The following is a 27,165-nucleotide window of genomic DNA, read 5'->3' as shown; positions in this document are numbered from 1 at the left end:
CTTTCTGACAGAACTTTCTAACAGCTTTCTAGCAGAACTTTCTAACAGCTTTCTTACAGGCGTCTTCCTCTCTGGACGTCGTCCGACCTCCCAGTGACAATAAACACACAGATTTCTTTCCACATTTAATACATGATCTCAGTCCAAGAACAACAATGATTAAAAAATGTAAAACAATGTTTATTTTCTACACATTTCACACGTGTTGTAAAAAGAATTAAATTATATGTAAGAATGAAGCAGAAAAACCTGTTACATGGGTAAAAAACAGACATCAGATGGAAAAAAAAAGCCCCACGGTTTGTTTTTCTCTCACTTGATCGACACCATTTGTTCAGATGTGAAAATCTTAATTTTCCTCTCTTGTAGGCTACATATTGTCTCTTCCAGTATATTGCACGATTTATTGCACTGGTCCTGCGTCACTAGACTCGTTTGTGCTTGAGTAACAAAACAGCAGCTATGTAGTGAGTTGTGTCCTCTGTTTAAACTATAAAGACGAGCACAGTTCTTCCCTAATGTGGTGCTGTAGACGTAGAAAACAGAGGAACAAGACAATCAACCAATCAATCAACCAACCAACCAATCAATCAATCAACCAATTTAGATCAGAAAGAACAAACAATACGGGCCAAGAATGAACTTGTGCAAATTCTGTGTAGACTAAAACTAAAAGCATGGATATCTAACAGAGGACTCTCCATCAGCTCTGACAACGTCCAACAACGGTATTAACATCAAAACGTCTCTAGTCCCAAAGTGCTACGAGTGTTAAGTCCAAACTATTCAGCAACTCGACCTCCAGATGAACCGGCTGGTTCTGTCTGAAGCTCCGTCCTCGGAGGAGAACCAGAGCTTCTAGTCGTCGCAGCCGAGCAGCTCCATGCGCAGCGCCACGCGCTCGTGCCACTCCCACGGGACGACGCGGACGAACCGGGCGTAGAACGGAGGCTCGAACAGGTTCTTCTTGTGGGTGTTGTTGTCCACGTTTCCCTGGAAAAGCTGAGGACAAGAGTTGTAGTTGTGGTTAATTGGTCAGAATAACATGCAGTGGTTTTATTGATTCCAACTGTTTCAATCCAGTGCTTCAGTTTTATATCGTTACTTTATATAAATAAACTTAAAATATAAAAAGAACAATGCGTCAAAATGTATTTCTGTAATTTCCACTACTCCTTTATTTAACTTTTAAAGGGACAGTTCAACATTTAGTCAGGTCCTCCTCTCACCATAACCCCTATAGTCAGAGCAGTAGGTTCACCACCTTTAATTATCGGTGCATGTTGTTTTGAGATGGGCGGGGCAGAGACGTGAGCTGCTCAGAGAACACAATGGAGGTGAACGGTGCAAAAACTCATCAAATACACAATCCAACAACTCCACAACGCTCTGGTGGACAAGTTGTGAGCTGCACATTCACCACGCCATGAGATAATAACACAACGTTACCACACAGAGTTGTTTTAGAGGGAAATGCAGCCGGAACTACATTCCAGACACGGCTGCTGCTGGGCGGAGGGATTCCAGAAGAGAAAGTAGTTCAGAGTATTTGCTTCATGTGTCGTAATGTTACATAATGTTACATAATGTTACGTTATTATCTAATAGCGTGGTGAATGTGCAGATCACAACTTGTCCATGGCTCTGCCCCGCCCATCTCAAAACTATGAACTATCCATTTAATGGCCAATCAACCATCCAACTGAGCTAACTGGACAACTGAGTTGGTTCCAGCTCCGCCCACATGTCGACAGCATTCAGAGCCTCAGGCAGCGTCATTATGTGGAGCAGCTGCTGCTTTTACAGGTTGTTTCTGGTTTGGTTCCGGCTGCTGCAAGGACGAAGGACGATGGATGTCTGGATGTCTGACCTTATCGCTGCCGCTGTCCTCGTCCTTCACCGCGCTCCACGACTCTTCATCGTTACTGTAGAAGACTTTAAACACCGACACAAACTGCACCACCCCGAAGTCCTTCGCCCCCTGAGTGACGATGCCCGTGAGGCGTTTCGTCTTCTCCAGGTCGACCTGAAAATACATAAATACTTCAGTATAGCCAGTACAACAAAACTATCTAACTAAAGTAAATGTCAATGGTTCTCAGAGTGGGACGGTTGACAGGGTTCAAGGGGCTCCACTACTTTTTATTGACATTTTACCACATTTTACTAGAATTTTTAAAACTTTTTTTCACAGAAATGTTTTCACTTTTTAAATTATTTTTTGACTTTTTCATTTATTTATTTTAGAAATTTGACCTCTTTTTGCATTATTGTTTGCCCCTTTTTTTGAGAGAGAAATTGTACCACATTTTTCTAAAACAATTTTGCGAAATCTTACCACTTTTTCGCTTTTTCTAGAATTCTTTTGAGAAATTTTACCAGTTTTCTCTCAATTTAAAAAAAAACTTTTTACTTTTTTTTTGGGGGGGGGGGGGATTTTACCACTTTTTTCTAAAAAAAAATCTGAAACTTTTTTATTTTTAATTTTTAAATCTTACCACTTTTTTCTAGAAATGTTTCAACCTTTTTGGAGAATTTGTACCACTTTTTTCCCAGAAATTTCTCTATAATCTTTCAAAAATGTAGCTACGCCTAATTTAAACGTACATTGATAGTTTGTGTGTTTCTGGTGTGTTGTCCAATGGGGGTCCGTGGTCTAGTTTGTGTCAGTTTTGGGTCCTTGATATAAAACAGTTAGAGAAGCAGCGTCTATGTGATACAAGTATGAACAGTTTACCACCTAGAAAGCAGTTTACCCACTACAACACATTAGACTACACCGCTGGTTGCTAGGTAACAGTAGTTTACCCACTACACCACATTAGACTACACCACTGGTTGCTACGTAACAGCAGTTTACGCACTACTAAATACCACTGAGCTGCAGTGCAGATCGTCTGCAGCCGTCAGGACGTTTCTCCGGTGTGGATGAAGTCTCTCTCACCTGGATCCACTCGGAGCGGTTGTTGTGGGCCGGCGACCAGGCGTTGGTCTTGCCCTGCTTGTCCAGTCGGGCGAACTGCGGATGCCACGTGAACGTGTCGATGCCCCATGTGCGGAAGGAGCTGGAGGCTGAGAGCTGGCCGTCGGAGACCAGGCGAGACTTCATCCCCAGAGGCTCCGAGCAACCTGCCGTGTTCGAATAAACTGTGATTGGAAGCAGATGGAAAGACGGAGGGAGGAGGGAAGGAAGGGAAAGCAGCAGAAGTGGAAAGAGCCAGAAAGAAAAGAGGGAAGTAACAAAATGAGAATACACCCAAAGAAAAGACAAGAGTCAACCTCACCCTTCATTTTAACCCGATTAGGAGGATTCCCACAGCGTCAACGGTTAACGCAGATTTCAGTTGCAAGAATCCACGGTGCCAAACAGATGAATGTAGCGGTGTTAGAAAAGGGAAGAGAACAGATCAAAACACTTTTGGTTCCACAGTCAAGATAACATTATCATGGAGAATTGAGGATATGTAGCTACATGTACATGATTACCCTTCTTACCTCTACATGTACATGATTACCCTTCTTACCTCTACCCTCCTCGACCTCGACCCAGTCTATGACCTCGACCCTCAAAGCTTTCCCTTGCTGCTCTCTGTTGGTTTGTTTTTATCTTTATTTTGTGTCCCTGTCGTGTTCTGTATGAGTGGTTGTTGGTTGTTGTTTTGCTGTGTGTATGTTTATAATAATGATTTGTATGCACTGTTTGGTGGCTTTTGCACCAAAGCAAATGAAGTAATAAATGAAGAAATAAAAAGTTGATCACAAAAAAACAAAAAAAACCAGTTAAAACCGTTTAAAACCGTTTCACCGCCGGCGGAGACCAAGTGGAAGAAACAGAGAAGACTCAGAACAACGAGCAGAGCAGTGAAACAGCAACAGAATCAGAGCTGCTGTTGTGTTTCCATGTGTTTACCGTTGAGTTCACATCCCACCAGCTCCATGCGCAGCGTGCACGCTCTGCGACAAACCACCGGCACGATGCGGACGAACTGCGCCACGATGGGGGGGTCGAACAGGTTGGTCTTGGTGCCGTCGTTGTCCACGTTGCCGACAAAAACCTACAAGATAAACCAGAGCTGAGTGAAGTCCAGTTTCCTTCCTGTTCCTGAGTCTCAGACGGAGGTTTAAAGGATAATTTCCGTTTTTTACAACCTGGACCTTATTTCTATCATAAAATCCGATCATTTCCTCCCCCAGATAACTTTGGTGTCGTTACAAGTGGTTGTGATGAAATGAGCTCCAGCCGAGAGGCGCGTATATCCGTATAATGGAGTCTACAGGGCAGCAGAATGCAGCCTCTAAATAACACATTATCTGCAGAGAAACTCCTTCATTTCACCAATGTTTAGTTGTGATAGGCTAGTGCTGTTCCCCTCTGAGTCCGGGGTTAGCTGTTATCAACATCCGGGGTCTGTAGGTTGACCTGCTGACCTCTGTCCTGGATGATGTCATCTCTCTAAAGCTCCGGCTAGTTGAGATAAAAATAAAGCCAAATGCCGAAGCAGAATGATTATTATCAGAATGAGCTGCGCGGCGCTCAGAGATGACACACTGCAAAACTCTTTCCACGAATATTTGTCCTTTTTCTTGTCAAAATTTCATCCCCCCAAAATGAAATTGTTTTTAGATAATTTTCACTTGTTTCAAACTAATTTTCACTTGAAATAAGTAGAATAATCTGCCAGTGAAAGTAAGTTTTTTGTGTTTGTAATAAGAAAGAAAAACTTGCTCCACTATCAGATTTTTCTACTTATTTCAAGTGAAAATCTGTTTGAAAGAAGTAAAAAGTGTCTAAGTGTCTAGAAATGACATTTTGACTAGAAATGAGACAAATATTCATTCATTCATTCATATTGGTAAGATATTTGAGTTTTTGCAGTGCATCATCCAGGTCAGAGGTCAGTAGGTCAACCTACAGACCCCGGATGTTGATAACAGCTAACCCCGGACTCAGAGGGGAATAGCACTAGCCTATCACAACTAAATCTTGGTGAAATGAAGGAGTTTCTCTGCAGATAATGTGTTATTTAGAGGCTGCATTCTGCTGCCCTGTAGACTCCATTATACGGATATACGCGCCTCTCGGCTGCAGCTCATTTCATCACAACCACTTGGAATGACACCAAAGTTATCTGGGGGAGGAAACGATCAGATTTTAGGATAGAAATAAGGTCCAGGTTGTAAAAAAACCCGGTAATGATCCTTTAAGTGTCTTGTCTCACCTTGTCCCGTCGCTGGCCGTCCAGCCGGTACGTCGTGTACGTGTTTCCATCGAAGCTGCTCGCCACCTTGAAGGCCTTGATGAACTCGGCGGCGCCCAGTCGACTGGCGCCCTGAGTGATGATGCCCGTCAGGCGCATCTTCTTCTGCATGTTGATCTGGAGTCAACGGAGAGACAGAGTTTATGATTTCAATTCATTCATTTTTTGTACCTTATCTCTATTGTCTCTATTTGTTACTGAATCACTTTGCACTTTATCTCTTTTTTTTTCTATGTTTATTTGTTAGCCATAGAAATGTGTCTTGCTGTAATGTGTTATAGGGGTGGAACTTCTGTACGAGCCAACCGGCTTCGTTCCCTCCTTGCACCATTGAATTTAAATGTGTGCTAAATTAATAAACTCTAAAAACTCATTATTATTATTATTATTATTAAAACCACCTCAAGGTTTTTATTTATTTATTTATTTCAGACATGTTAGTTGAATCAGACTTCATCAGTTCCACAATACCACATTACCGTTCACAATACATTCATTTAATCACAGTTTCTCTTTCTTAACATACATGATACAACAGCAGAGCAGCCAGTCCAGAATAACCTTAAACATCTTTCTCTGGGTTTAAATCCATTTATAATTGTCTAGAATAGAGTTTCCTATTTCTTTTTTAAAAGCCCACAACAAGTTTCTTGATGTTTTCACCTCCTCATCTAGTTTGTTCCTCTGTTTGACACCGGTGACTGAGATAGAAAAGGGTTTTAACGTAGTTCTCTCTCTCCTCGGCCTAAAGAACATGTTTCCTCTCACACTGTGTCACTTCTCTGTCTATGAACAAACCTTGTAAGTTATGCAGAAGGTCCCTTTACATAATCTGTTTGCTGCCCTGTACACAATCTGCAGAGTTTTGTAGTTGGTTAAAGCCCAGAGAGCTTAGAGCTTTTAACTGGATACGTTAAAGTCTGTGGTTTCTGCTGATGTGTCTCAGCATCAACACTAAATGAAACATCTGTACAGGGTTTGTTTGTTGTGATTCTTTTTTTTTTTTTTTATATATATATATGTATGCTTATATGTCGTGTGTGTGTATGTGTGACAGTATATGTGTGTATTTATATTTTGCTTCTTCTTTTTGTGTGTGTGCGCTTTCTTTTTTGTTGCTGTTGTTTGGATTTTCCTTGTCTTTGTTTGTTTGTTTGGAACATACAGTCAATAGTAGAGCTATATTGTTTTCCAACAGGAAATACATTTGAATTGTCTGTATGTTCTTATTTTATTTTATTATACTGATTTCCATTTTTTTTGCTATATGTTGATATGAAAAATGAATAAAAAATTGTTAACAAAAAACAAAAAACAAATCTACTGACACGTCTTCATTCCACCGCTTCCGTCCACAGGGGGGCGCCACAACAACACTCAATGAAACGTCTGTACAGGGGTTTTAAGTCGTGTAGGTTGAGGATTTTTGCATTGATGAACAACTGGTTTGTGTGTCTGTACTGGTGTGTGACACGTGTGCACCGTGTTGCAGCTGTGGTGAAACTAAAGCTGAATCACATGGACGGACTCTGGGTTCATAGTTGTTGAGCTTTCCATAGTACAGACGGACTCACTCTGGTTCTGCAGGTGTTTTATGTCTCCAACTGAACACATCATCAATAATTACTACTACTACATACTACATTATAATTACTACTACTACATACTACATTATAATTACTCCTCAGACGCTGTTCTCTCTAACTCTTTAAAGGGATAGTTCACCCAAAATTGAAATTTCTCAACTCATGATCTCCTCCCCCTCATGTGGACTAAGGGCTGGGAGAAGTTTCAGAGTCCTCCGTGGCTTCTCTGAGTTACAGGGGGTCTCGGCGTAGCAGTGCATGTCCATATAACGGTTGTCAATGGATACCAACTGTCTTCGTAACAAAAAGACACACCAAAAAACATCCAGATACCTCCATGCTGCTCGTCTGTAATGTCCCTCTTGTTCTTCTTCCCTTCCGTGCAAATCTTGCACGATTTGCACAGGCAGAGCACTGAACTGAGACAATGGAAGCTTCCACTACAAAACAAGATTAAAATATAGACTTATTTAATTTTTTTCGGAACAATTTCTCATGTCGGGGCTTCAATACCAGAGGGACATTACATACGAGCAGCATGGAGGTATCTGGATGTTTTTTGGTGTGTCTTTTTGTTACGAAGACAGTTGGTATCCATTTGCAACCGTCATATGGACATGCACTGCTACGCCGAGACCCCCTGTAACTCAGAGAAGCCACGGAGGACTCTGAAACTTCTCCCAGCCCTTAGTCCACATGAGGGGTGAACTATCCCTTTAAACCATCTGTTGTGCGACTCTGACCTGTATCCAGGGGTTCTTGTCGTGTTGTTGTGTTGTTGTGTTGTTGTGTTGTTGTGTACCTGTATCCAGGGGTTCTTGTTGTGTTGTTGTGTTGTTGTGTTGTTGTGTTGTTGTGTTGTTGTGTTGTTGTGTACCTGTATCCAGGGGTTCTTGTCGTGTTGTTGTGTTGTTGTGTTGTTGTGTTGTTGTGTACCTGTATCCAGGGGTTCTTGTTGTGTTGTTGTGTTGTTGTGTTGTTGTGTTGTTGTGTTGTTGTGTACCTGTATCCAGGGGTTCTTGTCGTGTTGTGCGGCCGTCCAGGCGTTGACGATGCCCTGGTTGTTGAGTCTTGCCAGCTCGGGGCCCCAGCGCTGCAGACCCAGAACGCCGTAGTGAACCGACGAGGCCGAGACCTGAGACTCCACGATGGCCCCGCCCTCCATGCCCAGCAGAGAGGTGCATCCTGGGAGGGCGTTACCATGGAGATTAACATCATTAATACCCAGCAGAGAGGTGCATCCTGGGAGATTAACCTCATGTAAAAAGCAGCTTGTTTTTAGACACTTTTTACTTCTTTCAAGCAGATTTTCACTTGAAATAAGTAGAAAAATCTGATAGTGGAGCAAGTTTTTCTTTCTTATTACAAACACAAAAAACTTACTTTCACTGGCAGATTTTTCTACTTATTTCAAGTGAAAATTAGTTTGAAACAAGTGAAAATGATCTAAAAACAAGTTCATTTTTAGGTGATGAGTCTTATTTTAAGTGGAAAGAGATTAGTTTTGACTAGAAATTAGACAAATATTCTTGGAAAGATGTAGAGTTTTTGCAGTGCAGTGTGAATGTGTGTTCTCTGATTGTCTCTAGGAAGGAGGACGGATGCTGAGCAGATGCTAACGGGGATGTTACAGTAATAAATGATGATGATGTTAATAGATGAAGAGGGTTTAAAGAACAGCAGACAGCTCCACATGCATTACAGTAAAATAAAAGTAAATAAAGAGTGAATAAAGAGTGAGTGGAGTGAACGTACGTAGCTGACACTGCTTCCCCACGTACGGCGAGCTGCACTCACAGCTGTAGTCTCCATCCAGGTCTCTGCAGGCCGCTCCGTTCCTGCACGGCTGGCTGGCGCAGTCGTTCACATCTGGAAAACAAACGGCCTGGTTTTATTTACATAAGAGCATCTGGTGGGACAGATGTGCAGCTCATCTGGTGGGACAGATGTGCAGCTCATCTGGTGGGACAGATGAGCTGCACATCTGGTGGGACAGATGTGCAGCTCATCTGGTGGGACAGATGTGCAGCTCATCTGGTGGGACAGATGTGCAGCTCATCTGATGGGACAGATGTGCAGCTCATCTGATGGGACAGATGTGCAGCTCATCTGGTGGGACAGATGTGCAGCTCATCTGGTGGGACAGATGTGCAGCTCATCTGATGGGACAGATGAGCTGCACATCTGGTGGGACAGATGTGCAGCTCATCTGGTGGGACAGATGTGCAGCTCATCTGGTGGGACAGATGTGCAGCTCATCTGATGGGACAGATGAGCTGCACATCTGGTGGGACAGATGTGCAGCTCATCTGATGGGACAGATGAGCTGCACATCTGGTGGGACAGATGTGCAGCTCATCTGATGGGACAGATGTGCAGCTCATCTGGTGGGACAGATGTGCAGCTCATCTGCTCTAACAGAGAGAACAGCTGCAGCTCAGACAGGATGAACACCAACCAGCCGGTGACAAGTCTCTTCTCTGAAATCTCTCTGAGCAAACGGCTTAAAGACCGTTTCATTCTGTGATTAGGGTGAATGGATTAATGCTGCTGTGCACAAGGTTATTATGGTTCACTAAGACTAAAACTACAACTACAACTAAGACGAAGACTAAAACTAAAACTAAAACTAAAACAGTGGAAAGTAAGTGTAAAAACGGACCGAGGCCGATTTCTCACTGTGTTTCAGTCAATAAATGTTTGGGTGTTAGTTGTTTTTTGTCCTAGATAGATAGATAGATAGATAGATAGATAGATAGATAGATAGATAGTAGATAGATAGATAGATAGATAGATAGATAGATAGATAGATAGATAGTAGATAGATAGATAGATAGATAGATAGATAGATAGATAGATAGATAGTAGATAGATAGATAGATAGATAGATAGATAGATAGATAGTAGATAGATAGATAGATAGATAGATAGATAGTAGATAGATAGATAGATAGATAGATAGATAGATAGATAGATAGATAGTAGATAGATAGATAGATAGATAGATAGATAGATAGATAGATAGATAGATAGATAGATAGATAGTAGGTAGATAGATAGATAGATAGATAGATAGATAGTAGATAGATAGATAGATAGATAGATAGATAGATAGATAGATAGATAGATAGATAGTAGATAGATAGATAGATAGATAGATAGATAGATAGATAGATAGATAGATAGATAGATAGATAGTAGATAGATAGATAGATAGATAGATAGATAGATAGATAGATAGATAGATAGATAGATAGATAGTAGATAGATAGATAGATAGATAGATAGATAGATAGATAGTAGATAGATAGATAGATAGATAGATAGATAGATAGATAGATAGATAGATAGATAGATAGATAGATAGATAGTAGATAGATAGATAGATAGATAGATAGATAGATAGATAGATAGATAGTAGATAGATAGATAGATAGATAGATAGATAGATAGATAGATAGATAGATAGATAGTAGATAGATAGATAGATAGATAGTAGATAGATAGATAGATAGATAGTAGATAGATAGATAGATAGATAGATAGATAGATAGATAGATAGATAGATAGATAGATAGTAGATAGATAGATAGATAGATAGATAGTAGATAGATAGTAGATAGATAGATAGATAGATAGATAGATAGATAGATAGATAGATAGATAGATAGATAGATAGATAGATAGATAGATAGTCGTATAAAAACACTAAGAAACAAAAATTTTTTAGTGTCTTTGTAACAAAGCTGGTGTAATTCTCTCTGTCTCCACCTGGTGGCGCCGTCACACAGCCTGTTGATGCAGCAGAGACACAAGGACTTTCTCTTCTCACTCCCCTCAGACAGATGTCATGGGGCCCTAGTTTGCTGGCGCAGCGCAGGTGGCGCAAGGTAACGCAGCTGGGGCCTCATTTATCATTGTGGATACACCTTTTTTTACGCCATTTTCCCCTCGTTTTGTGCGTACGCACTTTTCTCCGCCAAATTTGGGATCTATCAAGCCAAAACCTGACGGGGAAAAGTGCGGACATTTACACCCATTTTGACCCTGGCGTACCGTGATTTACACCTGTTTTGAGGAACAGGAGGAATTGGCGACACCGTTGCTGAGTCAGAGAACTGCAGTGTGAGAGGGAGAGAGGAGCGGAGTACATTTAGAAGAGCACAGAGGATTTTTTAAAGTAATTGTGGTAGTGGTGGACCGGTGCTGGCAATCCAACCCGCTCTATAATAACACTAGGCTCTATGTTAATTGATAAACAGAGCGCATTGTGGATTTTGCTTTTTTGATTAGGCTGTGTGACGTCCGACAAGGATCAAACCATCCAAGTTTAAAAACACACCGGCAGCAGCGCACACTGATCTGCAGCTACTGAGACTGTTATTATTCTGTCACCTGAGTTAACGAGGTGCACGTGTGTTTGGAGCTGACGAGAGGAGAGAATAAAGAGTGAGACAACGCGGCCGTGAGGAGGAACTGTGATCAGCTGTAATGGAAAATGACCTAAACCGAGTCCAGTAGAGCTGTAACTGTGTAGTGGAAAGGCCTGCAAAGTAATAGTAACTATCGTCCTGCTTTACATTGTTTTAACATCTAGGTAAAAAAAAAAAAAAAGATTTTCTGGGATAAAGGGGCAGATTACATAAGATTCTTCTTCTTTCTGCTCCCTTTTGTTGAGATTTGGGAGGTTTTTGTTTTTATTGTAGCTTATTAAAATGCAAGATCATTTTTCTGACTGATTTATTGCCCGTGTATCTGCTTTCGGAGAAGCAGAGAAGTTCCGCTTCTTTCCCCGTCCTCCGCCCGTTGTCTCCGTTGTCACTTTGTTGTCACAAAAGTTGCTGCGCCACAGAGAGCACATGGCTAATTAAATATGCACGTGCTGACCATATATAGTTGTATATAGGCGTTCCGGGGGCGGAGTAAGAGGTGTGTTCACGTGTGCACCATTCTTGAGTCCGGTGTGATTTATTGCGGAGAGTTGTGCGTACGCACAGTTTGATTGATCTGAAAAAGGTGTAAATATTTAGGGTGTACGCCATTTTCGTCTTTTCGCCGTACGCAAATATTTAGTAGCAGTTTTACATCCTCTTTGATAAATGAGGCCCCTGGACTAATGCAAGTTTCGACCAGCGCAGCCTAGCGCAAAGTCAGATTGGCAGTTTGGCAGATCGCGCTGCGCTGAGATAGGCGTGGCCGCGCAGCAGGGGGAGGCGTCACAGATTCAGCTTGGTGCAGTGGAAGTTTCGTCCGAAAATGTCTCGCCGAAGTTGCGCTGAAAGCTCGCCACCTCCAACCAGGTCTAGTCTCAGCGCAGCGCGGAGCGCAGCAGGTGCAGTGGAAGTTTGGCTGACTGACCTGCAGTGCACACACGTCACCAAGACCTCACAGGCAGATCTCCACAGTTCCAGACACATTTCAATGCAATAAATATCCACAATAACCACTATTTAATGCAACTAACGGAATCAACACGTGAATTTATATCTATATAGATTGTCCCGTCACATCTGACGTCAGATCAAAGCAGAGATCAAAGGCTGTCGGCGCGTAAAGGAAACTCCACCTGAATTAACACAGCAGGGACGAACTGGCACTGAAAAGCAGCTGTGGATGTCCCAAGCAGGACTGAGGGTGGATGACTGCATGTCGCTGCCGTGTTGAGATACCACTCTGCCCTTGTGATGATCGCTGTATTTATTTATTTACTTATTAATTCATTAGCGCGAGCGACCGCATCACGCAGCCGTAATGAAAAACAAAACACAAATCTTCATCTCTCTTAGTCCACCACAGCCTCGGTATCAGATAGTCAGTATATAGCCTACTACAGTACTCAGCATCTCTATCACAGAAAAAAAGAGAAAAAAAGAGACGGACAGAGAGAGAGAGAGAGAGAGAGAGAGAGAGAGGAGGACAGAGAGAGAGAGAGAGAGAGGGAGAGAGAGAGAGAGAGAGGGAGAGAGAGAGAGCTTGTCCTTTACGCTGATTTCATGGTGTTTGTTTATGTTGTGATTAGTGTAGCCTACACCTCTCATCTTGCTTACACAGGGTTTGAATAAATGTGAGTTTCTTTATTAGTTTATTAGTTGTTGTTTCTTATACTATTGGGCAGGGGTTCTCAGTGTATCAGATCAAACCTGATTAAGGATATTTGTATTATTATTAGTAAACTCATTGTTGGTCACTCTGAGCTCGGACCTCCGGGGAAACAGCTGTTTCCTCCGGGGAGAGGTTCGGCCTCTGGCGTCGCTGTCTCCTCCGTCCATGTCCAAGTATAAAATGACAAACTTGCAGCGCGCATCGCCCTCCGCGCAGTTAAAGGTGAGGAGAGGAGCTCATTTGATTGGTGAAGATCTGACTCAGCTGTGTCAAACCCACTCCACGCCTTTCTCTCCTCCTCCTGTCTCCCTCCCGCCCTCTCTCCTCCCTCTTCGCCGTTTGCGCCGGTGGGAGGGACGAGGGGAGGGTTTACGCTGGTCTAAGTCTGACTGCGCGGCCCACCAATCTTGCGAAATGGACCTGGTCACGCCTAGTTGGCGTGGCGAAGCTGCGCTGAGCTTAGACTTCGCTCGGTCAAGGAAACTAGGGCCCTTAGTGTTTTCACACGCTCTATTCACTCACCTCTCATTAACTTTATATACTTCTACTCACAACCAGGACTGCAACTAGTGATTATTTTCATTATTTATTAATTATAAACGATTAATCGATTAGTTGTTTGGTCAATAAAATGTTAAAAACATCAATCAGTGTTTCTCAAACCACCAGATGACATCGTCCTCAAATGTCTTGTTTTGTCCACAAACCAAAGAGAGACTCAGTTTATTGTCATAAAGGAGCAAAGAAACCAGAAATATTCACATTTAAAGGTCCATGCTGTGCACTTTTCTCTGGGTTTATTTCCATAACAAGATGTATCATTGGTTTTGAGTACCTGTGATCTGCTTCATATGGTTTCTACTGCCCCTTTCTGTTGCCTCTTTCAGGAGCTCTAGCAGCCACAGGTCATTTGGCCAATCAGAAGAGAGAATGAGAACCTCTCCTCTGATTGGCTCACTGTTTTTGAGTGGCATGTGGTCGGGCCAATCACAGGCAAGTAACTGAAACCTAAGCTGCATTCATAAAAACTGAAAAACAACAACTGGTCACAGTGGGCGGAGTTACCTTGTGTGTGACATCACAGAAAGGAGGAAGTGCCATCTGCTCGTCTTAAAGGGACAGTTCCTACAAATGGGCGGTGTGTGTTTCTCCGTTTATGACCAGTTTGATGCATGGGGCAGTTTATACGTCTATCTATATACATCTATATCATCTATATACGTCTATATACATCTATATCATCTATATACGTCTATCTATATACATCTATATCATCTATATACGTCTATCTATATACATCTATATCATCTATATACATCTATATCATCTATATACATCTATATCATCTATATACGTCTATATACATCTATATCATCTATATACGTCTATCTATATACATCTATATCATCTATATACGTCTATATACATCTATATCATCTATATACGTCTATCTATATACATCTATATCATCTATATACATCTATATCATCTATATACATCTATATCATCTATATACGTCTATCTATATACATGTTACGTGTGGCCAGGAGGTGGGGCTTTGTGTGTGTGTGTGGGTGTGTGTGTTTGTGCCTCTCTCCACCTTTCTCTCTCTCTCTCCACGCAGCCAGTCCCCAGGTGAGACTCATCACCTCGTCAGCTGGAGCCGACTTAAGGAGGCTGTGAATCCCTGTCTCTCTCTCCCTATTCTTCCCTGCAGGTGAACGGGTGAGGAGACCGAGGCTCCGGTTTCCCCCTTGCCAGAGATCCTTTGAGTTTTTGTTATTTTGGTTTTTGGTTCGGAGGTTCCCGGTAGTCCTGTTTTCGGATTACCTTTTTCTTTCACTTAGGTTTAGTGGGTTATTTAGGCAGCCTTAGTTTCGGGGGTGAACACTGAGTACGACGGCCGATGGCTGGCTCAGTGTTCCCCTCTCTTTTGTTTGTTTTGGCCGGGAACCTCCAACCTTTTTGGTTTGTCGCTTTTCGTATTTGTTTGTTTAAACCAATAAACATTTATTATTATTTAGTGGCAACAGTTGTTTCTGATTCGTTTATTTGATGTGTTCCGGGCCTTACGAGCCATTCTAACAAGGTCCGTAACAATACATCTATATCATCTATATACATCTATATCATCTATATACGTGGCCCAGAGAAAAAATAACCACAATCACATTTTTCATGCCATGGGGCCTTTAAGAAGCTGGAATCAGAGAATCTGGACTTTTTTCTTTAAAAAAACAACTCAAACTGATTATTAGATTATCAGAATAGTTGAAATAGTTGACAACCAGAAGCTTCTGTAGAGTGGATTCATTCTGTAGAGTGTAGTCTGGTGGTGTAGTTGTGTAGTCTGGTTGTGTAGTTGTGTAGTCTGGTGGTTTGTTTCAGCCTGAAGACAAACAGACTGAGAGTTGGATGTGTGAAGGCGTCTGAATGCTAAAGAGCCTCGGCCATAAAGAGCATAAAGAGCCTCTAGAGGTGAGAGCCAATCAGAAGCCAGAGAGGTGACGTGTCTTTAGCCATAAAGAGCCTCTAGAGGTGAGAGCCAATCAGAAGCCAGAGAGGTGACGTGTCTTTAGCCATAAAGAGCTGAATGAGTCTTTAGAGGTAAGAGCCAATCAGAAGCCAGAGAGGTAACGTGTCTTTAGCCATAAAGAGCATAAAGAGCCTCTAGAGGTGAGAGCCAATCAGAAGCCAGAGAGGTGACGTGTCTTTAGCCATAAAGAGCTGAATGAGTCTTTCATGGAGCTGCTGAGCTGCTGAGCTGCTGGACGGCTACACAGGCTCAGAGTCTTTGTGTTACTTTACTCGTGTGTTTTAATGATGATCAATGTTTCATATCAACACTAATAATAATATATATATATATATATATATATATATATATACAGTACATAATCATCTCCAGGGAAACTGACGTGTGTGAAGTTGGACTACAGATATTTACTTGGCAAGAGAAACTGTGTGAACCCTCTGGAGTTTCCTAGTTTCCTGCATTAATAGCTTTGCTTTCCACTGCAGACATGAAGTTTGTTGCTCCACAAATGTTTAGTGGACTGAACATCAAAGTAGGTGGAGGAGCCTCGTGGTTCTGCTGCCTCTGCACTGTAAAAACTCTACATCTTATATACAGTATATCAACTATTTGTCTTATTTCTAGTCAAAACTAATCTCATTCTACTTAAAATCAGACTCATCACATTAAAAAGCAGATCAAAAAAAGATGAAAAAGGCAGAGTAACGTACTGATGTGGCAGAGCTGAGAGCCAATCAGCAGCCAGAGCTAAGAGCCAATCAGAAGGCAGAGCTAAGAGCCAATCAGAAGGCAGTAACGTACTGATGTGGCAGTGCGGTAGAGCCAATCAGAAGGCAGAGCTGAGAGCCAATCAGAAGGCAGAGCTAAGGGCCAATCAGAAGGCAGAGCTTAGAGCCAATCAGAAGCCAGTAACGTACTGATGCTGCAGTGCGGTAGAGCCAATCAGAAGGCAGAGCTTAGAGCCAATCAGAAGGCAGTAACGTACTGATGCTGCAGTGCGGTAGAGCCAATCAGAAGGCAGAGCTAAGAGCCAATCAGAAGGCAGAGCTAAGAGCCAATCAGAAGGCAGTAACGTACTGATGCGGCAGTGCGGTCCCTCGAAGCTGGGCTGACACCTGCAGACGTACTCGCTGAAGACGTCTCCTCTTCTGGTCTGAGTGATGACATCACACACGCCGTCGTTCTGACACGGGTTGGGGCTGCACGGACCTGAGGACACACACACACACACACACACGCACACACACACACACACACACACACACACACACACACACACACACACACACACACACACTTTTTATTAAAGGGAAACGCCAACATTTTTTATCTTTTCGTGTCTTGCCTCACTCCCGAGTCCATGACCAGCAGATAGACACCATCCTTTCGACTGTGCGTGCAGTAACCATGGAGATAGAGCCGTATCACCGTAATTAGCTTAGCTCAAACACTGGAAGTGTATGGGTAGTGTTAGCCTGCCTCCACCTAAAGTCGCTAATTAGCTTAGCTCAAACGCTGGAAGTGTATAGGTAGCGTTAGCCTGCCTCCACCTAAAGTCGCTAATTAGCTAAGCTCAAACGCTGGAAGTGTATAGGTAGCGTTAGCCTGCCTCCACCTAAAGTCGCTAATTAGCTTAGCTCAAACGCTGGAAGTGTATAGGTAGCGTTAGCCTGCCTCCACCTAAAGTCGCTAATTAGCTTAGCTCAAACGCTGGAAGTGTATAGGTAGAGTTAGCCTGCCTCCACCTAAAGTCGCTAATTAGCTTAGCTCAAACGCTGGAAGTGTATGGGTAGCGTTAGCCTGCCTCCACCTAAAGTCGCTAATTAGCTAAGCTCAAACGCTGGAAGTGTATAGGTAGCGTTAGCCTGCCTCCACCTAAAGTCGCTAATTAGCTTAGCTCAAACGCTGGAAGTGTATAGGTAGCGTTAGCCTGCCTCCACCTAAAGTCGCTAATTAGCTTAGCTCAAACGCTGGAAGTGTATAGGTAGAGTTAGCCTGCCTCCACCTAAAGTCGCTAATTAGCTTAGCTCAAACGCTGGAAGTGTATGGGTAGCGTTAGCCTGCCTCCACCTAAAGTCGCTAATTAGCTTAGCTCAAACGCTGGAAGTGTATGGGTAGCGTTAGCCTGGCTCCACCTAAAGTCGCTAATTAGCTTAGCTCAAACGCTGGAAGTGTATAGGTAGCGTTAGCCTGGCTCCACCTAAAGTCGCTAATTAGCTTAGCTCAAACGCTGGAAGTGTATAGGTAGCGTTAGCCTGGCTCCACCTAAAGTCGCTAATTAGCTTAGCTCAAACGCTGGAAGTGTATAGGTAGCGTTAGCCTGGCTCCACCTAAAGTCGCTAATTAGCTTAGCTCAAACGCTGTTAGTGTATAGGTAGCGTTAGCCTGGCTCCACCGAAAGTCGCTAATTAGCTTAGCTCAAACGCTGGAAGTGTATAGGTAGTGTTAGCCTGGCTCCACCTAAGAAAGTCGCTAATTAGCTTAGCTCAAACACTGGAAGTGTATAGGTAGTGGCCTGCCTCCTACCTAAAGTCGCTAATTAGCTTAGCTCAAACACTGGAAGTGTATAGGTAGTGTTAGCCTGCCACCTACCTAAGTCGCTAATTAGCTTAGCTCAAACGTTGGAAGTGTATAGGTAGCGTTAGCCTGCCTCCTACCTAAAGTCGCTAATTAGCTTAGCTCAAACGCTGGAAGTGTATAGGTAGCGTTAGCCTGCCTCCACCTAAAGTCGCTAATTAGCTTAGCTCAAACACTGGAAGTGTATAGGTAGTGGCCTGCCTCCTACCTAAAGTCGCTAATTAGCTTAGCTCAAACACTGGAAGTGTATAGGTAGTGTTAGCCTGCCTCCTACCTAAGTCGCTAATTAGCTTAGCTCAAACGCTGGAAGTGTATAGGTAGTGTTAGCCTGCCTCCTACCTAAAGTCGCTAATTAGCTTAGCTCAAACGCTGGAAGTGTATGGGTAGTGTTAGCCTGCCTCCACCTAAAGTCGCTAATTAGCTTAGCTCAAACACTGGAAGTGTATAGGTAGTGTTAGCCTGCCTCCTACCTAAGTCGCTAATTAGCTTAGCTCAAACGCTGGAAGTGTATAGGTAGCGTTAGCCTGCCTCCTACCTAAAGTCGCTAATTAGCTTAGCTCAAACGCTGGAAGTGTATAGGTAGCGTTAGCCTGCCTCCACCTAAAGTCGCTAATTAGCTTAGCTCAAACACTGGAAGTGTATAGGTAGTGGCCTGCCTCCTACCTAAAGTCGCTAATTAGCTTAGCTCAAACACTGGAAGTGTATAGGTAGTGTTAGCCTGCCTCCTACCTAAGTCGCTAATTAGCTTAGCTCAAACGCTGGAAGTGTATAGGTAGTGTTAGCCTGCCTCCTACCTAAAGTCGCTAATTAGCTTAGCTCAAACACTGGAAGTGTATAGGTAGTGGCCTGCCTCCTACCTAAAGTCGCTAATTAGCTTAGCTCAAACACTGGAAGTGTATAGGTAGTGTTAGCCTGCCTCCTACCTAAGTCGCTAATTAGCTTAGCTCAAACGCTGGAAGTGTATAGGTAGCGTTAGCCTGCCTCCACCTAAAGTCGCTAATTAGCTTAGCTCAAACACTGGAAGTGTATAGGTAGTGTTAGCCTGCCTCCTACCTAAGTCGCTAATTAGCTTAGCTCAAACACTGGAAGTGTATAGGTAGTGTTAGCCTGCCTCCTACCTCCTTAGCGACTTTAGGTGGAGGCAGGCTAACACTACCCATACACTTCCAGCGTTTGAGCTAAGCTAATTAGCGACTTGAGCTCAGACTGTGTGTTTAAAGGGTTAGGGTTAGGTTTGTACCTGAGTCAGTGAGGTTACAGGTGTCTCCAGCGAAGCCGTCCACACAGATGCAGATGAAGGGATCGTCTCCAACTCCGGTCACACACGTTCCTCCGTTGTGGCAGAGATTCACTTCACAGTAGTCGCCTAGGAAACCAGAGGAAATAAATAAATAAAAAGAAACTCAAACTTTCTGCAGAAGCTTCATCCACTGGATCAAATAAACTGAGAATCAGTCTAGAGCTGCAACTAACGATGATCTCCATTATCCATTAATCTGTAGATTATTTAAACCTTTAATCGATCAGTTGTTTGGTCAATAAAATGTCTAAAAACATCAACTAGTGTTTCTCAAACCACCAGACGACATCGTCCTCAATTGTCTTGTTTTGTCCACAAACCAAAGAGAGACTCAGTTTATTGTCATAAAGGAACAAAGAAACCAGAAATATTCACATTGAAGAAGCTGCAATCAGAGAATCTGGAGCTTTTTTTATTTAAAAAACGACTCAAACTGATTATTAGATTATCAGAATAGTTGACAATTAATTTAATAACCTATTATTGTGCAATTAATCGATTATTGTTGCAGCTTTAAATCATTTTGAACACGAGTGAAAGAAGAAAAACAATCTTTCCCTTTCACTCCGACTCATAAACTTGAGAAAACAAACTTTGTATTTAATCTGACACAGCTGGAGATTAGTTCAGTTCAGTAGATTAGAAAACCGCCGTAAACTCACGTTTATGTTTCTAAGTGTAAGTTTGTTAAATAATTACAGGAGGTGAACGGGTTGACTGCTCCGTCATTAAAACACAGAGAGATTAGTCTTCGGTCTGAGGGAGTGGAGCTGACTCACTGAGGGGGGCGGGACTAGATCAGCTTCAGCTTCTCCCTCTTTCCCTTTCAGCCATGTGTGTTGTATTAGCTACTTGAACTAAGATGAAGTGTGATGATGATGATGATTTAAATTGACATGCCCGAAATAAACTAATTGATTAATTGATCCCGGGTCAGAGTCTGGAAAACCAGGAATGGTAAATGGACTTGCACTTCTATAGAGAGTCTAAGCGGAAGCAGGAAGTAACGTCACCATGGGACCTCAACTCTGAAAAAGTCTCCATACAAGTGAACAGGACTGAAAGTTTTATTTCGTGATCCGTTTGAATTGTGCCATGAGAAAAAACTCTGTCCTCGACCTTTAAAACATCACGTTTCATGAAGACAAATCAGCAGTTTGTTGTAAAACTATTGTAGAATAAAACTCCTTAGAGTCCGTAACCATAGAGACTCCAGGTGGCGTAGTGACGTCACCATGGCGACCACATGGCGTCCCTCCTTTCCCGTGTCAGCTGGTGACGTATTTTTAGTGGGACACAGATCTGTATCCGCAGAGCGTCTTCACACTAAATACATTCTTCTGTTGCAGTTTTACAACAAACTGCTGGTTTCTCTTCATGAAACGTGGTGTTTTAAAGGTAGAGGACAGAGTTTATTCTCATGGCGCAATTCACACGGATCACGAAATAAAACTTTGAGTCCCGTTCATTTGAATGGAGACTTTTTCTGAGTTGAGGTCCCATGGTGACGTTACTTCCTGCTTCCGCTTCGGCCTCTATGGCTCTTTTCTAGTCACTCGGACCACTCAAAGCGCTTTACACTGTAGCTAATGGTCGCATTCACCCTTTCACACACATTCATACAGCACTGGGCATAGTGCAGGGAACTAAGCATTCACCCTTTCACACACATTCACACAGCACTGGGCATAGTGCAGGGAACTAAGCATTCACCCTTTCACACACATTCACACAGCACTGGGCATAGTGCAGGGAACTAAGCTTTCACACACATTCATACAGCACTGGGCACTGGGCATAGTGCAGGGAACTAAGCATTCACACACATTCACACAGGGCAGGTGTGGGTTCAGTGTCTTGCCCAAGGACACTTTGACAAGCAGACAGACAGGGGGGAGCCGGGAATCGAACCGCTGACCGTCCGGTTAGTGAACGACCCGCTGTACTCTACCACCTCTACCACCTGAGCCGGGAATCGAACCGCTGACCTTCAGGTAACGACCCGCTCTACTCTACCGCCTGAGCCTGAGCCGGGAATCGAACCGCTGACCCTCCGGTTAGTGAACGACCTGCTCTACTCTACCACCTCTACCACCTGAGCCGGGAATCGAACCGCTGACCGTCCGGTTAGTGAACGACCCGCTCTACTCTACCGCCTGAGCCGGGAATCGAACCGCTGACCTTCAGGTAACGACCCGCTCTACTCTACCGCCTGAGCCTGAGCCGGGAATCGAACCGCTGACCCTCCGGTTAGTGAACGACCTGCTCTACTCTACCACCTGAGCCGGGAATCGAACCGCTGACCGTCCGGTTAGTGAACGACCCGCTCTACTCTACCGCCTGAGCCTGAGCCGGGAATCGAACCGCTGACCGTCCGGTTAGTGAACGACCTGCTCTACTCTACCACCTGAGCCGGGAATCGAACCGCTGACCCTCCGGTTAGTGAACGACCTGCTCTACTCTACCACCTGAGCCTGAGCCACAGCCGCCCACAGGAAGACCAACCAGGAAGCCCAGGATGAAGCCTCAGGTTCAACAGTCACAGCCATAAAACCTGTGACTCCTCTGTTCTTCTCACCAGCCTCATCATGACTCACCATGACTCATCGGTCGCTACGGCAACATAATAATGCAAGTACAAACTCGACTGAAGGAGATTTCTCCTCCTACTAGTACTACTACTGCTACTGCTGCTGTAGTGGGAATCTAGCTACAAAAAGCCACTTGAGGGAATCTGAAGGCGTTTCCTACTCATGGTGGTCTGTCAAACATGAGGTCCTCCACTGGATATGAATTTAACACTTTTATTAACTTGCAAAGCTTTAAAAACATTTATAAAAGGCTCATACAAAATGGCTGTGATGTCGACTCAAATCCATTCAGCGGTTTCACACACACACACACACACACACACACACACACACACACACACACACACACACACACACACACACACACACAAACACGGTTGAAAAACTGTGTGTCTTCCCTGATCCTCCTCTCTGAGTCTGTCACATCACACTGCAAAAACTCTACATCTGTCCACGAACATTTGTCTCATTTCTAGTCAAAACAAATCTCATTCTACTTAAACTAAGACTCATCACATAAAAAGCAGCTTGTTTTTAGACACTTTTTACTTCTTTCAGGCAGATTTTCACTTGAAATAAGTAGAAAAATCTGATAGTGGAGCAAGTTTTTCTTTCTTATTACAAACACAAAAAACCTGCTTTCACTGGCAGATTTTTCTACTTATTTCAAGTGAAAATTAGTTTGAAACAAGTGAAAATGATCTAAAAACAAGTTCATTTTTAGGTGATGAGTCTGATTTTAAGTGGAAAGAGATTAGTTTTGACTAGAAATGAGACATTTTGACAAGAAATAAGACAAATATTCTTGGAGAGATGTAGAGTTTTTACAGTGTAACTACTCAGAGTGATTTCATCCAACAACACGTCTGACAGTTAGAGAGTAAAGACAAAGTCCTTCTAGGCGATAGAGAACATATGGTGGACCAGTCGGTCCGGCTCGGCTGGTGGCATCACATGTTTCATGGAGAAAAACCAGTTCAGGTTGTAAATAACTTGTTTTGTTCTTTAAATCAAAGTTCAAAGTTCAAATCTTTATTGTCCCAGTTGGGAAACTGATTTGCAGCAGGATGTCAACATACGATACCAATCACCTCATCTGAATCCAGATTCACCAGCACAGACCAGTTAGAGCTGGTCTGATGGACCTGTTGGTCTCTGACTCTATGAAGTCATTAGAGCAAGTCAGGGCTGATATTAAAGGAATAGTTCACCAGGCTATGAGATAACAACACAACGTTACCACACAGAGTTGTTTTAGAGGGAAATACAGAGACTGATGATGAAAATCTGTCCCTGAAGGCAACGTGCATCAGAGGTTTTACATGAATTTCCCTCTACAACAACTCTGTGTGGTAACGTTGTGTTATTATCTCATAGCGTGGTGAATGTGCAGCTCACAACTTGTCCACCAGAGCGTTGTGGAGTTGTTGGATTGTGTATTTGATGAGTTTGATGATGAGGGAAACCAAGAAATCCCATAATGAGCCTCCGTAGCGTAGCTCTGAGCAGCTCACGGCTCTGCTCCGCCGTTCTAAAAACAGCTTGCACCGACAATTAAAGGTAACGAACCTACTGCTATGACTATAGGGATTATGGCAATGGGCCAGTTTGCTAAAATGTTGAACTATCCCTTTAATATTCCCCACTAAGATTTCTATAATGATCTCCAAATTCGTCCCTTTCCAGAGTTTCTCTTGAGGACAGACGGGACGAGACCGAGACCGTCAGAGCTGGAAAACACTTCACAAATCTCCCAAAGAACCGAATCTCCAAAACTTCACTACTGTTCTGATTCTTCAGACTGTGAAACTGATCTGGGATCTGGAGGATGTGGAACATCTGGAGGTTTAATCCTGGAGACTGGGACCAGTTCTGCAGCGAGGTTTTCCCTCAATGTGCTTCAGTCTCTACACATGAACAGAACTTCAAACCAACCGTTGTTATAGATGTAAAATACACAGAGGAACATGAATCCACCACTTTCCGGACAACGATGCTGGGTGTCGCCATGACAACTCCATAACCCTATACATTTTAGATTAACGTTAGCTGGGCTAACCGTTAGCTGTTAGCCGTTAGCAGTGTCAATAAACAATAACTCAATAAACGGCCCAGTGGATATCTGAGTTCCAACATGACTGAGCTAACTGGAGTAGTTTCATGTCGTGTCCCACAACGGGAGGGTTTTAACAGCTGACGTCCTGCTGTTAGCTTAGCTACTGCTGTTAGCTTAGCTGCTGCTGTTAGCTTAGCTACCGCCGTTAGCTTAGCTGCTGCTGTTAGCTTAGCTGCTGCTGTTAGCTTAGCTACCGCTGTTAGCTTAGCTGCTGCTGTTAGCTTAGCTGCTGTTAGCTTAGCTGCTGCTGTTAGCTTAGCTACCGCTGTTAGCTTAGCTGCTGCTGTTAGCTTAGCTATCGCTGTTAGCTTAGCTGCTGCTGTTAGCTTAGCTACCGCTGTTAGCTTAGCTACCGCTGTTAGCTTAGCTGCTGCTGTTAGCTTAGCTACTGCTGTTAGCTTAGCTGCTGCTGTTAGCTTAGCTGCTGCTGCTGTTAGCTTAGCTGCTGCTGTTAGCTTAGCTGCTGCTGTTAGCTTAGCTACTGCTGTTAGCTTAGCTACTGCTGTTAGCTTAGCTGCTGCTGCTGTTAGCTTAGCTGCTGCTGTTAGCTTAGCTACTGCTGTTAGCTTAGCTGCTGCTGTTAGCTGTCAGCAGCAGCTAAGCTAACAACTACGATAACCATGACTAGTTACAAACACCTGCACACAGAAATAGTAATGTTTGTTCAGTAATTAGTTTTCTAGACTTAACAAACATCAGGTTTAGTCCGGAGCCGCCACACGGAGCCACCACACGGAGCCGCCACACGGTGGCTAACGGTGCCGCCACACGGTGGCTAACGGTGCCGCCACACGGAGCCTAACGTTACACCGGTGGCTACTTAATGTGATCTGATAGAGGCATGAAAAGACAAAAAATATACTTAAAAAAAAAAGAGAATTAAAAAAACCATTTGTTGGTGTCAGGTGTAAACAAACTCCCGTATCCATGGTGACGGTCGTTGACATGGTGTCAGGTGTAAACAAAGTCCCGTATCCATGGTGACGGCTGACGGCAGGACGTCTATGTGCAGGATTAGGAGCTGCAGGATTAGTCTGAGCCGTTACACAACATGACTCAGGTCACACCACACACATGAAACCACCACACACACACATCATTAACACACAAACATCAACATCAACATCAACTTCAACATCAACATCATGGCCACATGGTGACAGACTGACTCTGACTGCAGCTGCTGCACCGCGGCTACACACGACAACACACATGGTGTCGTTGTCTTCTCCATCTGCACAGCATCACAAAGGTGTCGTCAACAACAACAACAACACAACCTGACAGGACAGTTTAAACCGAGTCTCTGCTGAACGTCTCCATGTCCTCAACACAACAGTTTCTAACCTGGAGGTGACAACAACAGTTACAACTTCAACCTCTGTAGAACTCTGAGTTCAACTAGAACAAGATGGAAGAGAAACGAGAGAAACAGTAGAAACAGTAGAACTGATGAACTGATGAAGTGATAGAAACAGTAGAACTGATGAACTGATGAAGTGATGAAGTGATAGAAACAGTAGAACTGATGAAGTGATGAAGTGATGAAGTGATAGAAACAGTAGAACTGATGAAGTGATGAAGTGATGAAGTGATAGAAACAGTAGAACTGATGAAGTGATGAAGTGATGAAGTGATGAAGTGATAGAAACAGTAGAACTGATCCAGATGAAGCTCAGGAGGATTGAAGCAGACTAGACCTTTAGCAGCAGGACGACCATCCATCTGACTACACACACACACACACACACACACACACACACACACACACACACACACACACACACACACACACACACACACACACACACACACACACACACACACACACACACACACACACACACACAGAGGCATCAACAGACTCACACAGACACAGTAACACAACCCAACTCTAACTAACAGTAACTCTGAATTTAACCCTTACTAACATAGACTCTAACTAACACTAACTTCTAACTCTAACATTTAGCATAGGTAGCCTAGTAATACAGTCTAATACAGTAGGCTAAGTAACCCTAATAATAACACAACATTAACCAACACTAACACTAACATTTAGCATAGGTAGCCTAGTAATACAGTCTAATACAGTAAGTAACCCTAATAACATTAACATTAACCAACACTAACACTAACTTGTAACTCTGAGCCTTGTCATTGTGCGGACTAACAGTTATTCTAACAGCCTAATAACACTTATTAACATTAACTAACAGTAGCCTAACTCTCAACATTTAGCCTAATAACACAACATTAACTAACATTAACCAACACTAACAGTAGTCTAACTTGTAGGCTATCTCTGAGCCTCGTCATTGCGGATTAAACCAGCTCAGCTCTGACTCAACACGGCTCCACCAGCAGCAGAGTCCTAACATTAATATTAACTAATATTAACTAACATGAACCAACACTAACAGTATTTCTAACTTGTGTCTCTGAGCCTGGTCATCGCGGTGTCTGAGCTCCGTGATGCGGATTAAACCATCTGAGCTCTGACTCAACACGGCTCCACCAGAACCAGCAGCAGAGTCCTCACATTAACTAACATTAACTAACATTAACATTAACTAATATTAACTAACATTAACATTAACTAATATTAACTAACTAATATACTAACCAACACTAACAGTAACTTGTGTCTGTGCGGATTAAAACCAGCTGAGCTCTGACTGAACACCGCTCCACCAGCAGCAGCAGCAGTTTACTAACCTCCACGGTGGTAGAAACTACTCAACTCATCACATATAACCTATACTAGGCTATATACATCATTTAAACATGATGTAAAGATGATGTAAAGCTGATTTAAAGCTGTGAACTGACCTGTGACTGAACACCGCCCTACAACCAGCAGCAGCAGCAGCATCAGACTCCTCGGTGTTAGAAACCAGCTCATTAACCCTCCGCTGAGCCTCATCTTGTTCAGGTGTCTGTTCGTTTCTTCTGCTCTGTTGTCGCCTCAGTTTGACACTTTGTCACTTTTTCTCTCTGTTGGTTTGTTTGTTGGTTTGTCGCTTTGTTGTTGGTTTGTTTGTTTGCTCGGAGCGACGCTGCGTTCAAGTGCCGTGGGAAACCTGAGACCTCTCAGCT

At 43.2% G+C, this 27,165-nt stretch overlaps 2 protein-coding genes across 3 annotated transcripts in view; one reads left to right on the top strand and one right to left on the bottom strand.

Annotated features, from left to right (window-relative positions):
• dtwd1 (DTW domain containing 1) overlaps nt 1-27,165 on the top strand; it is a 376,654-nt gene that overhangs the window by 202,157 nt on the left and 147,332 nt on the right. The gene's annotated exons all lie outside the window — the stretch shown is intronic.
• On the bottom strand, nt 113-27,165 carry LOC311004855 (lactadherin-like). Of its 2 annotated transcripts, none has more exons than XM_083997037.1 (10): nt 26,899-27,165; nt 19,300-19,425; nt 16,560-16,691; nt 8,600-8,713; nt 7,848-8,029; nt 5,220-5,375; nt 3,911-4,055; nt 2,945-3,147; nt 1,871-2,026; nt 113-1,002 (listed from the first exon to the last, which is right to left on the bottom strand). In XM_083997037.1, exons 1-10 carry the CDS (start codon nt 26,990-26,992, stop codon nt 859-861), a joined length of 1,452 nt encoding a protein of 483 aa, XP_083853163.1. In that variant the 5' UTR covers nt 26,993-27,165; the 3' UTR covers nt 113-858. The 2 variants fall into 2 exon arrangements, with proteins under 2 accessions (XP_083853163.1, XP_083853164.1); XM_083997038.1 differs by having other exon boundaries at nt 2,945-3,129.

Source organism: Trachurus trachurus (assembly GCF_905171665.1).
Source record: "Trachurus trachurus genome assembly, chromosome: 3".
In the NCBI taxonomy this organism is placed as follows: Eukaryota; Metazoa; Chordata; class Actinopteri; order Carangiformes; family Carangidae; genus Trachurus; species Trachurus trachurus.
Note: the sequence above shows the minus strand (reverse complement) of the source record. Positions and strands in the feature narration are given on the sequence as shown.

Excerpts from the sequence above, each read along its gene's own strand:
- LOC311004855 (XM_083997037.1), bottom strand. The coding sequence starts at position 26,992 with ATGAGGCTCAGCGGAGGGTTAATGAGCTGGTTTCTAACACCGAGGAGT. Across the intron at positions 16,692-19,299 it reads CTGTAACCTCACTGACTCAG|GTCCGTGCAGCCCCAACCCG; the intron begins GTACAAACCTAA and ends GTGTGTCCTCAG. Across the intron at positions 2,027-2,944 it reads ACCGCTCCGAGTGGATCCAG|GTCGACCTGGAGAAGACGAA; the intron begins GTGAGAGAGACT and ends ATGTATTTTCAG.